Below are 16,715 nucleotides of genomic sequence, written 5' to 3'. Positions count from 1 at the left end.
ATGCAGAAAACATATTGACATACAGACTGATAGCTTATGTTCAGCTTTAATTTAAAAATTACGTATGGCACCCTGTCAAAGTCAGCTTTTCAGTTTAGTAACAGCACTAAGAAAAGGTCACCTCTATTCATATTCATTCTGTATTTCCTTTGGGAATTGTTTTTAAACGTATATTTAAACAGATGTATTGTGATATATTTTAAAATTTTCTACAGAAGAAGTCAAAATTTAGGATAAAATTAGCAAAGTCCACTGGAAAAAAATATCCCTTTTACCGTCATTTACAAATGAACATTGGCTTCAGAAAAGTTTTGTCATATATTTCATGTTTACCACCACTGTATACTGCCTCCACCATGCTATATACTATCAATACGTACGCCGCTCAGCAAACCCTTTGCTTAAGATCATAACCCCTAAACCAGACAGCAATAATTAAAATAACCAGCACTCTGACTGATAGAATTAATGCACAACCCTAGAATGCTTAACTTATTATAAAATTGTAAATTTTATAATAGGTATTGTAAAATTCTGCCTCATTTAATACCTTATCTTAATGAATTCATAATTTTAAATTACCTACCTTATAATCCAAGAGCGAGTTTACTTGTTCAGCTTCAGAATTACTTATCATGTCACTTTCTTCATCATCAATAATTTCTATTTTCTATAACACAAGCAGAGAAGTTTTCAAAAATATATATCACATCATTCTTACTACACTCAGCAATGTCTATAAAATGTGCCTTCAATGTTCAGGTTATCTAGTCTAGGTCATCTGGAATAAACTCTGATAACTGACTGGCTCCTCAGTGTTACACATAGTGTGTATCTGAATCACCTCCCTCTACCTTTAACTGATGAGTGCTTGGTAAATTAAAAAAAAATAATTCGATTTAAAATAGAAAATTTCTTTTTGCAATATTCTTAACAAAACAGGCAAACTGCTTAAATAGCACCCTCCAGTGACAGGAAATTCGTTTTCTGTAATGGTGGTCTTTTCAATGGTAAATATAAAATGGATAGACAGAGCTTTCCTTTTTATGTTTCCATATGCCTCTTTGTGACTTCTAATGTAAAATATCAGAATATGACATATTTCAAAATCAAATACAGTTTTCAAAAATTCCCATATTTACTGCACACTGCACAACTTTAGCTTGACAACTAAATGAAAGCAGGTATCTATGATCTAATGATAAAAATTGCACGGTGATTTGTTTCCTTCATTGAAGAATAACATCCAGGATGAAGAGGTGGAGAGTGAGGAAAAGGGAGATAGAGAGAGGAGAGAGACAGATTAAATTATCTTTAGCTTTAAAATTAAGATATAGCATAGCTTGTACAATATCTTGCCAGCAGTAGGTACTAATGCTAATTTAATATCTGTTGAAAAAATGAAGAAAACAGTTCAGTGTTGATGAAAAAATGACCAATGAGCTCCCACTATGAGGGTCCAAGTTCTCTAATCATGCGATTTTTTTTTTTAATCAAAGCAAAAACCAAAGGTATAAATAAAATCAGCTCTAATCTTTTCTTTGGCATGTAAAAAATGCGGTTAAGAAACGACAACTTTAAATATTTAAACTCTGCCAACCCAAAATAAATTTTTTATAAAAGGAAAAACTAAGCTATATTCAGTCACTAGACAGTCTTTTAAGAACAAGCACATAAATAGCAACATGCTGTAGGCAGGATTTCAAATCAGGCTTCCTACCCAGCGTGTGTGTGTGTGTGTGTGTGTGTGTGTGTGTGTATACACACACATATATACATATACACACATACATATATATTTATATATGGTGATTAAATGTAATAAACTAACTTGGAATGATTATATTTAATGTATTACATATGAGGATATGATACTCTTACAGGGTTTGTGACCTGCAGGCTTTTGAATCAGGAAAACAGCTGCAGTGAAATTACTTTCTACTGCTGCCTGGAGATGAATCCAATGCTTTGTTTTCTATTCTAATCACTATAAACTTGGGGCTTAATCATGTCAGCTCTTCCAAGACCTCAGATTCTATTATTTTTTATGTTTTTTAGATTCTCACATATTTGGATTGGTTTTGAGAAAAAGTACCTAGGCAATTCAGGGAGGGGTGCACCAAAGAACACTGTGTAGATGTGTGCATTTAAATAGGTCTTAAATGTCTGTTTGATTTGTCATACATGAATAATTGGGTACACTCAAAAGTTACAGGCAGAGGAGATCAACCTTTGAAAGCTTGGAGTTTTGTTTCTAAAAATCAATTGCTTTTTGAAAAATTAGGTGCCTAAATGACTGTTAGTCATCCTGTGCAATGACTTCATTCATTATCTTCAAATATCTGCTGCGAAGGAGATTCAATGCAGAGAAATTCAGGGTCAAAACGAGCATGTATTTAAAGGGAAAGGTGTTTCAATTTGCAAATTGTATATAACTTGCACACTAAAACTCAAATCTGAAGCAGAAGATTATTACTTGGTGGAATTTAAGAGTAGCACAATTCATAACCACGGAAAACAATTACTTGTAGCTAGCTAATGAAAACATGACTTTACCTCACAATCAAAGCTGTTTTCCTGTATGCTTGTTGAACTCAGTGTTAGAAGGGTCAAACATTGACTTTAATCAACCAGGACTCAAATCAGGAAAATACAATCCTAAACTATATTCTGCTTGTGGAAAACATTGTTATATAATGTTGTTATTTAACAAAAGAATAGCAAAACTATTTTATGTGCTCAACTTTTATTAAAGACATGCAGCAGGACTATAGTGTGAAATGAACAATGCTTGTAATGAAAATCAATGTAAATCCTAAAGTCACAGCCATTTTGTAACAGAAAATTCAATTATGGGGCTATTTTTCAGTGGCTGCAGTAAAACACCGAATACTGATTTAAAAGCAAAAACAAAAGAACAATGACATTCCACTTTATGTCTGACTCCTAATACCATCTTGATTATAGGATTACTTGATAGGGCAGAATATAAACAGATGTTGCTAAAACAGCGTCATAGGGAGCATCACTATATTTTTACATTTTCACAAAACCCAGTTTAATTTACACAGAACCTTCTTCTATTTGCTATTCAAACATTTAATACTGTCTTTCCTCCTATGTTGTGATTTTTAAGATGACTAACTAGAGTATAATTTAACTATTAATATGGGGAAAAAAGTTTCAAACACATTATAGATAGGATGTTCTGAATAGAGAGCTGAGTCAGAAATTCTTGCATACATGCATCACAACTAACAAAGGTTTCCTTCATGATCTCAGATTAAACTCTGTTTTAATTCTGCCATCTGTCAAATAGGAAGAAATCTGCTCTTTACTAACTGTATTAAAGAAAAATAGCTTGTTATGTATAAAATATCATATAGGTACCAAGTATTGAATTTTTATATTTGCGAATCTCCTCAATCAAAAAATTAGTGATACAGCTGATAACATTTTAAATTACATTTTGTAAGCCCTAAAAGATATATAATTTCACTTGAAATAGCTCTGTTTTGGTTTGTGAAGTGGAGCAAGACTTTATTCTGAAAATATGAATATTTTCACCAACTGGATCTTTTGCATGAAATCAATCATATAATGGGAAAATAATTTCAAAATGTACATACCACATTATCTGTGGATACTGCATGGTGATCCTCTTCCTTATGAACCCTTGCCTCATTTGGAACAACATCATTGGGCTCTTCTATAGAAAAAAAAAATGCCATAAATTAGTTTTTCATTCTGCAAAATTTCTTAAGAATATTGTTTTCAAGATAATTTAAATATTTTATCTATTATAAAATGATACAAATGGAAAATTCATTTCATACACACTTTGATGAGCAATTCTACTTTAAACAATGTATTCTAAGGAAATAAGTAGGGATAGGGGCAAATACAATGATGGTCACCACTGTGCTATTTGTAATGAAAAAATGGACAAAAACTGTATCCTTAACAATGGAAGAATAGAGAAATTTAGAATATATCTCTATAATAAATATTATGAAGCCACTAAAACGAAGTAGAAAAAAGGAGTAATAGGGAAAATATTAACGGGCAACTGAAAAGTGAAAAAATGAAGGTAACAAAATATCTTGTGTGGATACATATGCTATTAATTTTATTTTAAAATATATATACTTTACTATAAAATTTAAATAAATTTTTTATACAAATATGGAAATTTTCATGGAGAGAAAAGACTGGGACTGTTTACAGGAAGACATTGTCATTAGTATTTCTAGATGGAATTATGGGAGATTTTTAATTTTTCTGTTTTATTTTTGCTTATTTGTATTTAAACATTTTTTCTACAATGAACAATTTTTTCATTCAAATAAAAGAAAGTGATAAAATAATTTTCAAATATATGATATCAAACCATAAATCCAGAGCATTTCCAGATTTGTGAATGTAACACACACACTCCTGTATATATGCAAAGAGAAAACAGTGCAAAAATATCCCCTCATCCTTATTTTCAGAAGAGTTATCACTGACGAATAGGATTGTTTCTATTTTGTATTGTATTTCCTAGTACTTTCTAAAATGAACATGTATCCCTTTTCTGATCAAAATTCAATATTCTAAAAATGAAAAAATTAAGTAAAAGAAACAAATAATTCAGAGAAACCAGACTATTAAATAGCTCTTCAGGCTGAGCTAGGGGAACAGGTTGGTTCAAAACACAGGGAGTCTGCATGTATAATCTTTTCTATTTTAGATTACCCTCCACCAGCCCCTTAGAAAAACAAGGTAGCAATGCTCCTCTCTCTCTCTCTTTTTTTTCTTTTGGCATAGCCACGTCATGGAGGTTGTTTGAATAAATACTAGTAGAATTTCATGGTCTCACGGTAACTGACATTTTATTTCACCTTAGGAAGCAGAACAAAAATATTTATCAGCCCTCCCCAATTTTTCTAAGTCCATTCCTTCTCTTGGAAAGAAATATAGGTGTGCCTCGTATGAGCTTGGGGGAATTATTAAGAGAAAAATACAGTTGATCCAGGAACTGACATATGACCATATAGAGAATTCAAGTTTAAGATATCCAGGAAAATCTTACCAGAATTTTGATGCAAAGTGCATTATAAATACAATTTAAATGTTTTTGTCTCCTCCTCTAGATTTTTTTAAAAAATTAACTTTTATTGGGCATATTTAAGGTATACAACATGATGTTATAAGATACACACAGACACCCATATATAAATTGTTTCTATAGTGAAACAAATTAACACATTCATTATCTCACCAGTTACCCATCCCCACCCTAGAGCAGCTGTAACATACTCCTTTAGCAAAAATTCTGAATACAGTACACTTATTAATAGTAATCTTCATGTTGCATATTAGCTCTTTTGATCTGTTCATACTACATATTTGCTACTTTTAATTATTTGACCTGCATTTCCCTATTTCCTCTCCCACCAAACCTGATCCTGGTAACCTCTTTTTTTTTTCTCTCTATCTGTATATATTTGACTGTTTTTCCCCCTGCCTTTTGCCACAACACGAATGAATTGAATCTGATATGGTTTAAGGTCTGTGTCCCCTCCCAAATCTCATGTCAAATTGTAATCCCCGGTAATACAGGTGGGGACTGGTGGGAGGCGACTGGATCATGGAGGTAGATTTCCCCTTTGGTGCTGTTCTTGTGAGAGTAAGTTCTCAAGATCTAGTTGTTGAAAAGTGTGTAGCACCCCACCCCTCATCCTCTTGCTCCAGTCATGTAGCAAAATGAGGAAACACATAGGGCATGACTAGTAGGAAACTGTACCAAAAATGGCTCTTTTCAGTATTTGAAAATGATTTTATGCTTTTCTGTTGAAATTTCTGTGAGAATGAAAAGGTTACCATACAACTGTGAAAGACACCAATAAAAAATCTAGACAATTACACTTATGATCAAGTGTTTTTTTATTCATACATTAAATTCTCTTTCTTCTTTTTCTCATTGTGTCTTGATTACTGTGCCAGCTGTTTAAGGAACACACCATGACAAAGAATGTCAGTGTAGGAGCAGGGGTCCACTAAGAGTGGACCATTAAAGTGGACTTTAAAATTAACCTTCACCTTTTTTCCTTCAACTACCTATTTCCTAAAATTATCTTTTAGGTGGAGAAGTGAAACTTCACTTAGGGTCTTCTGCACTTTCTCAGAATATTTTCTCTCAGTTCACCCACTCAACCACAGAAACACACAAATCCCTACTTCTCCAATCTCCTTCAACTAGCCACCACTCAGCAGGCCCTAAAACACCAGTCATGAGGCACTGGGAATATCCAAATATTTCCAGGCACATGCAATTTAGTAAACACTAGCAAATGACAGAAATGGTTTAAAGGACCAACTATATTAGAAACAAAGGGCTTGGAAATGCTGCAGTGCTTCTATTTTCTTGATAATTTTAAAATCTGCCTCACTATTTTCCTGTACACTCAATTCTCTGTTATCATCTTCAATATGAATAACAAATGTTAGGGGAGAGAAAGAGAGAGAGAAACTTGAATATTCAAAACACATGGCCCTCTTAATACTAGTAGCTTTGCTTTCCCTTTCATTACTCAACCTACTGCAATCTGCTTGCCTCTCCTCTCCCCATGCAGTTAATTGCTTTTTAAATAATTTCCAAAACAACAAATTCAATGGCTTTCTCATTCCTTTTTCTACTTAACTTCTAAGAGGCCATGAGTCCAATGAAACAATGATGGCTTTTCCTTCTGAAATCTCTTATTTGTTTTAGTTTTTTTCTTAATTTTAGAGACAGAAATCACTATGTTGTCCAGGCTAGAGTACAGTGGCTATTCGCAGATGCATTCAGAACACGCTGCAGCTTCAAACTCTTAACCTCAAGGGATCCTTTCACCTCAGCTTTTCAAGTAGCTGAGACTACAGGCATGCCTCTGCACCTGATTCGTTTTTTGGTTTTAGGAAAACCATAATGTTCTGCTGCTTCTGTTTCTACATGTTATTTGAATGGCTCCCTTTTCTCCTCCAATGTCCAAATCTGGATATTTATCAATGCGCAGTCTTTGTCCCTTGTCCTTTCTTGTTTTTCATTTTCTCACTTAACTAAATCTTCAATTTTCATGACTAGATATTTTTTGCCTCAATGTGGGTGAATTTTGTATTTCTTCTTCTGTCTTAAGCCCTCATCTGAGTTTCAGACTCATATTATCCAAAGATCTGTGGACAGCTCCACATGCATGTTCAACCATTAGCTAAAATTGAATACGTGCAAAACTGAATTCATCTTCCTACAATATTCTATAAATTTAATGCAATGCCAAGAAAAATCTTTCATGGATTTTGGGAAAGGAGATTGGGAAAAGGTATGCTTAAACAGTACAAAATTTATGACTGAACAATTCTAAAGAATCAACATACCATAAGAACAAAGAAGAATGAGGGCCCTACCAGATATTAAGACATTTTTATAAAGCCACAGTTGTAAGCCATGAGATCAGTGTAACAATAAGAAGTCTCAAATTTGACCCACATGTGTATACGTGTATGTCTGCATGTGTGTATGTGTGTGTGTGTGTGTGTGTGTGTGTGTGTGTGAGAGAGAGAGAGAGAGAGAGAGAGTGTGTATATATATGCATCTGTGTGTGTGTATTTGATAAAAATCTACATTTCAACTCACTGGAAAAAGATGAGTTATTCAACAAATGGTGTAGGGAACATTAGTTAACCATTTGGAAAAATAAAATTAGATGTATTAACACGTCTTGAAGCAAAATGAATTCTAGGTGAAATAAATATCAAGTTGTACAAATTAAACTATAAGGATGCTAGAGGCAAATGTAGGGGTATATTCACATAATTATAGTACAAGGAAAGACTGTAATCATGACCCAAAATAAGTATTGGTAGATTTGAAAACTTAACAATTACAAAAGAAAATCTGAAATCAGAAAATACCATAAACAAAAGGCAAACAATAAACTGAAAAATAGATTGTAATTATTCTAAACAGAGCTCAATAAAATCAAAAGCAAAATGATAAAAGGCATGAACCTCTGTTTCTCAGTCATAGATTCAAAAACCTATATATTGTATGATTCAATTTATAGAAACTGCCCAGAAAAGGCCAATTTATATAGCCATGAAGCAGATCAGTGGCTTCCTGAGGTTGAGAGTGGGAAGAGAGCGTGACTGCAAATGGGTTCAAGGGAATTACTGGAGTGATGAAAATGACATAAATTCAGATTTCATTGATGGTAATGGTTGTACAACTGTATAAAATTCATTAAATATCATTGAATTCTATATTTAAAATGAATGATTTTCTTTTGAGACAGGGTGTCACTCTGTCACCAGGTTGGAGTACAGTGGCACAGTCACTTGAGCTCACTGCAGCCTTAATTAAACTCCAGGGCTCAAGTGATCCTCTCACCTTAGACTCCTGAGTAACTGAGACTGTAGCTAGTATGTTAAAAAAAACTTTTTGTAGAGATGAGTTATCATTATGTTGCCCTGGCTGATCTCGAACTCCTGAGCTCAAGCAATCATTCCACATCAGTCCACAAAGTGCTGGGACAACAGGCATTAGTCACCTCACCTGGTCTTACAATGGATGAATTTTATGATGTGTAAATTTAATCTCAATAAGTGTGTTAATAAAAAATGTGTCAGAAGAGAATCATATCTATGCTTGAAGACAAATGGACAGATAGTACAATTACATGATATTATTAGAATTATCATTTAGAGAAATATTGAGAGGTATCATAACGATGATCCAGTTTAATTCTTTTTGGCACATGAGGAAACTAAAGACCAAGTAATTAAATACTTTGCATGAAAGTCTTATGAAATGTCACATGAAAAGCTAGGAGTTGCATCCAGATTTCCTGACTACTAGCCTGGTATTTGTCACATTATACCATACTCTTTCATTACTGTGTGTTTATAATATTCTGACCTAAACTGACTAGAATTCCAAAAAAACTAAAAATTATTTACTTAATCATAATGTATGAATTGTAATGGGCAATATTTATAAATGTGGGAGATTATTACTGTTGTAGATGAATGTTCCTTGTGATGATGATGTGGGAGACTGTTTAGGTGGAGGCACTAAAAATAAATATATTCTTTGGCCAAATGTTTTGAAGACTCAAGACTTGAAGTGCAGTGAGCTGAAAAGCAAGTAAAAAATGCATCAAATTTACAAAGGCTATTATTAGGAGATTCAGCATATAAAGTACCTTGAGAGCTTCCTTCAGACAAGCAGATGGATACTTCATCATTTCTGTCATTATCCTCTCCTACTTCAGGCCCAGCTTCCTCTCCTGGTGTGAGTGCAGATAAGGAACCAGACTCAGGCTGCTCAGAGAAATCAGCAGGGCCTCCTCTTGGAGGCGGAACTTCAATCCCCATTAAACGATATTTCCTTCTTCGATTCCCAATCCAAGTCTTTATAAGAAAAATATAGGAGAAATTTTTGTAAATGTAGAAAACTTATCAGTTATGCCCAGTAAAATAATGAATAAATACTGCATAAAATATGATTTAAAGGAATAAATGGGTATATAGAAAGATAAAAATTTTATGTCAATATGCTAAGATAAAAATAATTATGTTTTGTCTTTTTATAACTATTTATAATTGACACATAATAAGTGTACATGGTTATGGGGTACAGTGTGACAGTGTGAGGTTTCAATAAATGTACACATTTTATAATGGTAGAATCATGATGGTTAGCATGTCAATCGCCTCAAAATGTTAATAGTTATGGCTTTTATTTTAAAATATTTATTAGCAGAAAGAAGATATTTATCTAAATATTCAGACTTTTAAGCAATATGCAGTCGATTGAAAATGACTTTTTTCTTTTTCTTTTCTTTTTTTCATTTTTTTGTTTCTCAAGAAAACAATTCACCAAATCTTCCAAAAGAAGAATAAACTGGTTCTTTTTCAAACTGAAACATCATAATTATAACTATAATTCATGTGCTATTTCCAGTCTTGTTCTTCCTATGTGAAAATGTGACCTCTGTTAATTTTATTTGGTTCCATATTATTACCCTGGTATTTCAACCATTGTAAAGTTTTATTTTACTGAATTTACAACCAAGTTTTAAGACATTCTGTATTGAAATAATTTTAAAATCATGGGAAGTTTCAAAGATAAATATTGTTTATTCTTCACTCCATCTTCTCCAGCTTCCATCTTACATAATTATAGCAAAATTTCAAAAACAGGAAATTGATACTGTACAATGTGTGTGTATATTTCTATGTCTCTTTATCCCACCATTCCTCTTCGTCTCCTTCCCACAATCCCTAATCTGTTTTCTGTCTCTATAATTGTGCTTTTTCAAGAATATCATATAAATTGAATCATGCAGCATGTGACCTTTTGAAATAAGCTTTTTCAATTCAGCATAATTATCTGGAGAGTCATTTAAGTTGTGTATATTGAGCCCAATTCTTTTTCTTGCTAAGCAGTATTCCGTGATATGTATGTACCCCTGTTTGTTTAACCATTTCCTTGTTGAAGGACACTTATGTTGTTTCAAATATTTTGCCTATTACATATAAAGCCATTTTGAATGGTAATTTACAGGTTTTGGGTAGAGTTTCTATTTTTCTAGGATAAATGCACAAGGATGAAAATTACAGATCATATGGTTACATGTTAAATTTTATAAGAAACTGTCAAATTGTTTTCCAGAGAAATTCTGCCATTTTATATTCTTATCAGCAATGAATGAAAGATCCAGTTTCTTAACATTCTTGCCAGCATTTAGTATTGTCAATATTTTCTAAAAATTTTTATCTGTTCTCATAGGTGTGTGTAGTAACAGGTCAACAAGTTCTTAATGTTGATCATCTTTCCATGTGGTTATTTATCATCTCTGTATTTGCTATCCTTTTCAGTGAAATGGCTCTTCATTTTCTAATTGAAGTGCTTGTGTCTCTTTAGTGTTGAAGTTTGAGAAGCTCTTTACATATTCTCTATATGAGTTCTATGTCATATTTGTGGTTTGCAAACATTTACTCCCAGTCTGTAGCTTAAATTTCTGTCCTATTGGCCTTTTGCAGCACAAACTTAACACTGTTCAAAAAATAAAGGATATTAATTTTAAATAATAAAAAAATGGGTTCATTGAAAAGATTGGTAAACTTGACAAACATCTAATTGTTAAACACAGTTTAACATGGGCCTGGTGGCTGGTGAGTGCCTGTAGTTGCGTATACTTGGGAGGCTGAGGTGGGAGGATCAAGGCTGCAGTGAGCTATGATCACATTATATTAAACACAGTTTAACATAATTTTTATCAAATTCCAGCAAGATTTTTGTAGATACATATGAGATAATTCTAAAATTCATATGGAAAGAAAGTGAGTGAGTATGGCTAAAACAGCATTGAATAAAAAAGAATAAAGTGGAAGGAATATAGCTACCTAATTTCAAGACTTCTTATATAATTACAGTAATCAAGAATGTGTGGTATTGGCAGAGGGCTAGCCATAGATCACTGGAACAGAATAAAGAATCCAGAAATAGCCTTACACAAGTATGACCAACTTAGCTGACTTTCGACAAAGGTGCAAAAGGAATTTAATAAGGGAAGGGTAGTTTTTTCAAGGAACAACGCTGGAGCAATTGGATATTCATAGAAAAACAAAAATGAACCTTGTCCTAAATCTCGCACCTTACACAAAAATGAACTCAAAATGGATCATCGATTTAAATATAAAAAACAAAACTTTAAAACTTTGAGAAGAGAATCTTTGGGGCTTCAAGACTGGTGAAGAATTCTTAGAAATGGCATTAAAAAGCACAATTCATAGAAGAAAAGTAACTTCTGGGGTTTTGATTGAGGTTGCATTGAATCTAGATCAAGTTGAAAAGAACTGAAATCTTGGTATACTTGAGTTGTTCTATACATGTCCGTGGAATATCTCTCCATTTATTTAGATCTTTGATTTCTTTTATCAGAGTTTTGTAGATTTCTTCATGCAGATCTTGTGTGCCTATTATTTCATTAAATTTATACCTAAGTGTTTAATTTTGGGGAAGCTAAAGTTAAGTGTTTTATTTTTTTCAGTTTCATTGATTTTTGCTCATACCTTTGTTATTTCCTTCCTTCTGTTTGCTTTGTGTTTATTTTGGTCATCCTTTTCTAGTTTCTACCTTTTTCACTATCTTATTTTTTTAAAAGACAGGATCTCACTCTGTCACAGAAATGTGATAATAGTTCACTGTAACCTTGCACTCCTGGGCCCAAGCAAGTCTCCCACTTCAGCTTCCTTAGTAGTTGGAACTATAAGCGCTGACCAGTCACCATGTCCAGCTTTTTTTTTTTTCTAGTTTCTTAAGGTGGGGGTTTACATTATTGATTTGAGAGTTTTCTATTTTCTAATATATACGCTATAATAAATTTTGCTCTCAACATCACTTTATCTGCATCCCACAAATTTGTTATGTTGTTCTTTTTGTATTTTCAGTGTACTTTACCTTCAATATTCTTTCTCTAATGATTTTTCTTTCTTTATGTAGCTCTGCATGGACCTGTATGGTTTCCCTTGTATCTGAAGAACTTTTCAACATTTCTTGCAAGGCAGTTCTACTGGCAACAAATTCCTTCCATTTTTTTTTTTTTTTTTTTTTTTTTTCCTGAAAAAGTCTTTATTTCTCTTTCACATTCGAAGAGTAATTTCACTGAGTACAGAATTCTGGGTTGGTATTGTTTGTTTTTTCCTCTCAGCACTTCAAATATTTCATTTTATTGCCTTCTTGGTTGCATGATTTCTGAGGAAAAGTCAGATTTAATTTTTATCATTGCTTCTCTGTAAGTATTTGTTTTTCTCCTTTGACTTCTTTCAAGACTTTTTCTTTATCATTGATTTTTGCAGTTTGAATATGATATGCCTAGGTGTAGTTTTTGATTGTTTGTTTTACATTTGTCCTGCTTGGTGTCCTCCAAGCTTCGTGGATCTGTGGTTTGGTAATTTAGGGAAAATTCTCAGTAATTATCGCTTTGAATGTTTCTTCGGTTCTAGTTTCCCTTTTTTCTTTATGGTAGTATCCCATTGGACATATGTTACACCTGTTATATTTATCTCATAGTTTTGTATATTATGTTCCATTTTTAATCAATATTTTTGTTTTTTGTTTTCCAGTTTTGGAAGTTTCTATTGACATATCCTTAAGTTCAGAAATTCTTTCCATAGCCATGTCCAGTCTACTAATGAGACCATCAAAAGCATTCTTCATTTCAGTTACCGATTTTGATCGCTAGCATTTATTTTTGATCCTTTCTTAGAATGTTCATGCCTCTGCTTACATTACCATTATGTTCTTGCATGTTGTCTATTTTTTCCACTAGCGCCCTTAGCATATTAATCATGGTTCTTTCCAATTCCCGGTCTGAAAGTTCTAACATCCCTGTCATGTATGAATGTAGTTCTGAAGCTTGCTCTGTCTCTTCAAATTGTGGGGTTTTTGTTTTTGTTTTTGTTTTTTACCTTTTGCTATGCCTTGTCATTTTTTACTAAAAGTTCAACAGGATGTACTGGGTAAAAAGAACTAAAATAACTAGGCATTTGGTGATGTAGTGTTAAGGTTAGGAAGAACGTAAAGCATCCTATAGTCCTATGATGAGGTCTAAGTCTTTTAGCGAATCTTTGCTGTGGCCTGTGAACTTTACAAGTGCTTATAAATTTTTCCTCTACCTTAAGTGAGAGAGGATCGCTAAAGGGGGCTGTATTTGGTTATGTCCTAATAAAATCCCAATAGGTTAGGCTCTAGTAAAATATTTGTTCTTAAGAACAGGCTTTCTTAAGAACAGAATGTTCTAGTCTTCTTAAAAACGGTTACTTTTCCACTCTTCCTGCCATGAGCCTGAAGGGGTTTTTCTCCAATACTTACAGTGAGAATCTGATACAACCTCTAGGAGTAAAACTCACAAAAGTGTCACCCCCTCCATGATTGTGCCCTCTAGAATTTCTAACTTTCAGACTTGTCTACACTGAGCCTCCAGTAATTCATCAATGACAATTTAGGTTTTTCTGTCTTGGTATTGGTTCCAATGGAGGTTTCTGCTCATGGAATTCTGCTCCAGTAAGTTGTGATTCTCTGTATCTGCCTATTTATCTCACCAATTTTTGGGTCAGTGGTTTGCCCTATAACTTCACTTATCTGTCAAATCTAAAAAGAATTGTTGATTTTCAGTTTGTTCAGTATTTTATTTGTTAAGATAAACTGTTAACTTCTAGGCTCTTCAAATGCCAGATCAGAAACTAGAGGCTCAATTTCATTTTATTCCCATATGACTTCTTCTTTAAAAATGTTATATATATATATATATATATATATATATATATATATATACACACACACACATATACATATATAATATATATCTGTGTGTATATATATAAGGATATATATGTGTGTGTGTGTGTGTGTGTGTGTATATATATGGCTAGGGTTAGTGGTTAAGAGGGTTAGGGGTTAGGGTTAAGATTGTTATACATATGTATATATATATGTATGTGTAAACATAGATGTATATATACACACATATATACATTTATACATTTATGTATGCATGTACATATACATTTAATGTACATAGAGATGTATATAAACATAGATGTATATATGCTTGTATATATGTACATCTACGTTTATGTGTGTGTGTATATATATACACACACACACACACATATATATATATATATATATATATATATAACAACCCTAACCCTAACCCCTAACCGCTTTTACTCCTAACCCTAACCCTATGTGTGTATGTGTGTGTGTGTGTAGGTGTGTGTGTGTGTGTGTGTCAGCATAGAATACTACCCAGGCATAAAAAAGAATAAAATCACTTATTTTGTAGTAACATAAATGGAACTACAGGCCATTATCCTAAGTGAAATAACTCAAACGGGAAGTCAAATACCACATAATGTTGCTTATAAATGGGTGCTAAACTGTGGGTACCCATGGCAATAGAGACTAGAGTAATAGACAATGAAAACTCTAAAAGGTGGGAGAATGGAAGAGGAGTGAGGGTTGAAAAATCACCTGTTGGGTACAATGTTCACTATTCAGGTGATATGTACACTCAAAGCCCAGACATTATCACTACACAATATATGTGTGTAACAAAATTGCACTTATATCCCTAAATCTATAAAAGCTGAAAAAAGATTCGCTTTTTGACCATGGATTATTTAAAAGTGTGTGGCATAACTTAAAAGTGTGTGGAGATTTTCTTGTTATCTTTATGTTATTGATTTCTACTTTGAATCAAGAGATCAAGAGTAGTCAGGAACATATTCTGTATGATTTAGATTTTTAAAATTTACTGAGGTTTGTCTTATGGTCCAGGATTTACTCTATCTTTTTTGTGTGTTCCATGAGCAGTTGAAAAGCGTGTATTTTATTGTTGTGGGGTTGTACATTCTATTAGTCAATTAGACCCTATTGATTGAGGTGTTTTGAGGTTCTTCTATATTACTAATATTCTTCTGTGTAATTACTGTAGCAGTTGTTGAGAGAAGGGTGATGAAATCTCCAAATATAATTTTAGATTTACTTATTATTTTTCAGAATTTGTAGTTCTTGCTTCACATATTTTGTAGTTGTGTTATCTGATGCATACACATTCAGAATTGCAATGTCTCCTTGATATGTTTACCCTGTTATTATTATATAGTGTCCCACTTTGTCCCCTGTAATTTCCTGTGCTTTGAAGTCTACTTTATCTGATATTAATATATCAACTCCTGTTTTATTTTTATTCATGTTTGCATTATATATGTGTTCTATCCTTTTACTTTCAAACTACACATATCATATTTTAATATATTGTAGACAACATTGAGTTATGTCGTTTTTAGAAACCCAATTTGCAAATCTCTTTTTTTAGTTTGTGAATTTAGGTCATTTAAATTTAATGCAATTATTTCTGTGTTAAAGCTTAAATATGTCATTTCATTTTCTGCCTTCATATTTTCTGTGTGTCTTTTGTTGTGTTTTCCCCTGCATTCCTGTGGGGTATTTAAAAATATTTAGAATTCCATTTATATTTATGTATAGAACTTTTCTGTGTTCCCTTGTATGACTTTTTAGTGATTGATCTAGGCTGTCATCTATCTATCTATCAATCTGTATCTATCTATCTATCTATCTATCTATGTATCTATCTATCAGTCATCTATCTATCTATCTGTCTATCTATCTTATGACAGTTACAAGAGGGTAAAAGTCCAGGTTGTCCACTAGACTTGTATTGACATCCAGTGGGGAAAGAGATTCATTTTACTCCTGGGTGATGTTGGGAGTCTCGGAGATCCAGTAGGAATCTTCTGATACAACCCCAAAGAGGAGGAGTTAGGGCTCCTCATCACCTCTAAGTGCAGGAGGGGATAAAAATTTTCTACTGACATTGCAGTGAAATGGTGGAGGAAAGATTCTTAATCCCGGCCCTCTACTCTTTCTTATCTGACACTAACCCATCAGTGAGCGGTTGTTCGTTTGTTTCGGGGACATGGGCGTCTAGCTGTTCCACAACTTGGCGAGGCAGAAGTCTTGGCTCTCCACTTGGCCTTTTCTCGTTGGGGTAAGTGTGGGTGCAGTTTTTCCCCGTGGCATTTGGCTAGAGTAAAGAGGTTATTATCTAAACATTTTCTGTAGTGCTAGACTGCCCTTTTGCTGGTTCTTTGCTTTAAAG

At 33.1% G+C, this 16,715-nt stretch overlaps 1 protein-coding gene across 1 annotated transcript in view; it reads right to left on the bottom strand.

The window, feature by feature from the left end:
* LOC108294653 (highly divergent homeobox) overlaps nt 1-16,715 on the bottom strand; it is a gene marked incomplete at its 5' end in the record, with an annotated part of 54,324 nt that overhangs the window by 19,021 nt on the left and 18,588 nt on the right. Inside the window, 3 exons of the mRNA XM_017516579.2 lie at nt 587-670; nt 3,630-3,709; nt 9,225-9,432. Of these exons, the coding sequence (XP_017372068.2) occupies nt 587-670; nt 3,630-3,709; nt 9,225-9,432 (372 nt within the window). The remainder of the gene's footprint in view (nt 1-586; nt 671-3,629; nt 3,710-9,224; nt 9,433-16,715) is intronic.

Source organism: Cebus imitator, unplaced genomic scaffold (assembly GCF_001604975.1).
Source record: "Cebus imitator isolate Cc_AM_T3 unplaced genomic scaffold, Cebus_imitator-1.0 Scaffold595, whole genome shotgun sequence".
Lineage (NCBI taxonomy): Eukaryota > Metazoa > Chordata > Mammalia > Primates > Cebidae > Cebus > Cebus imitator.
Note: the sequence above shows the minus strand (reverse complement) of the source record. Positions and strands in the feature narration are given on the sequence as shown.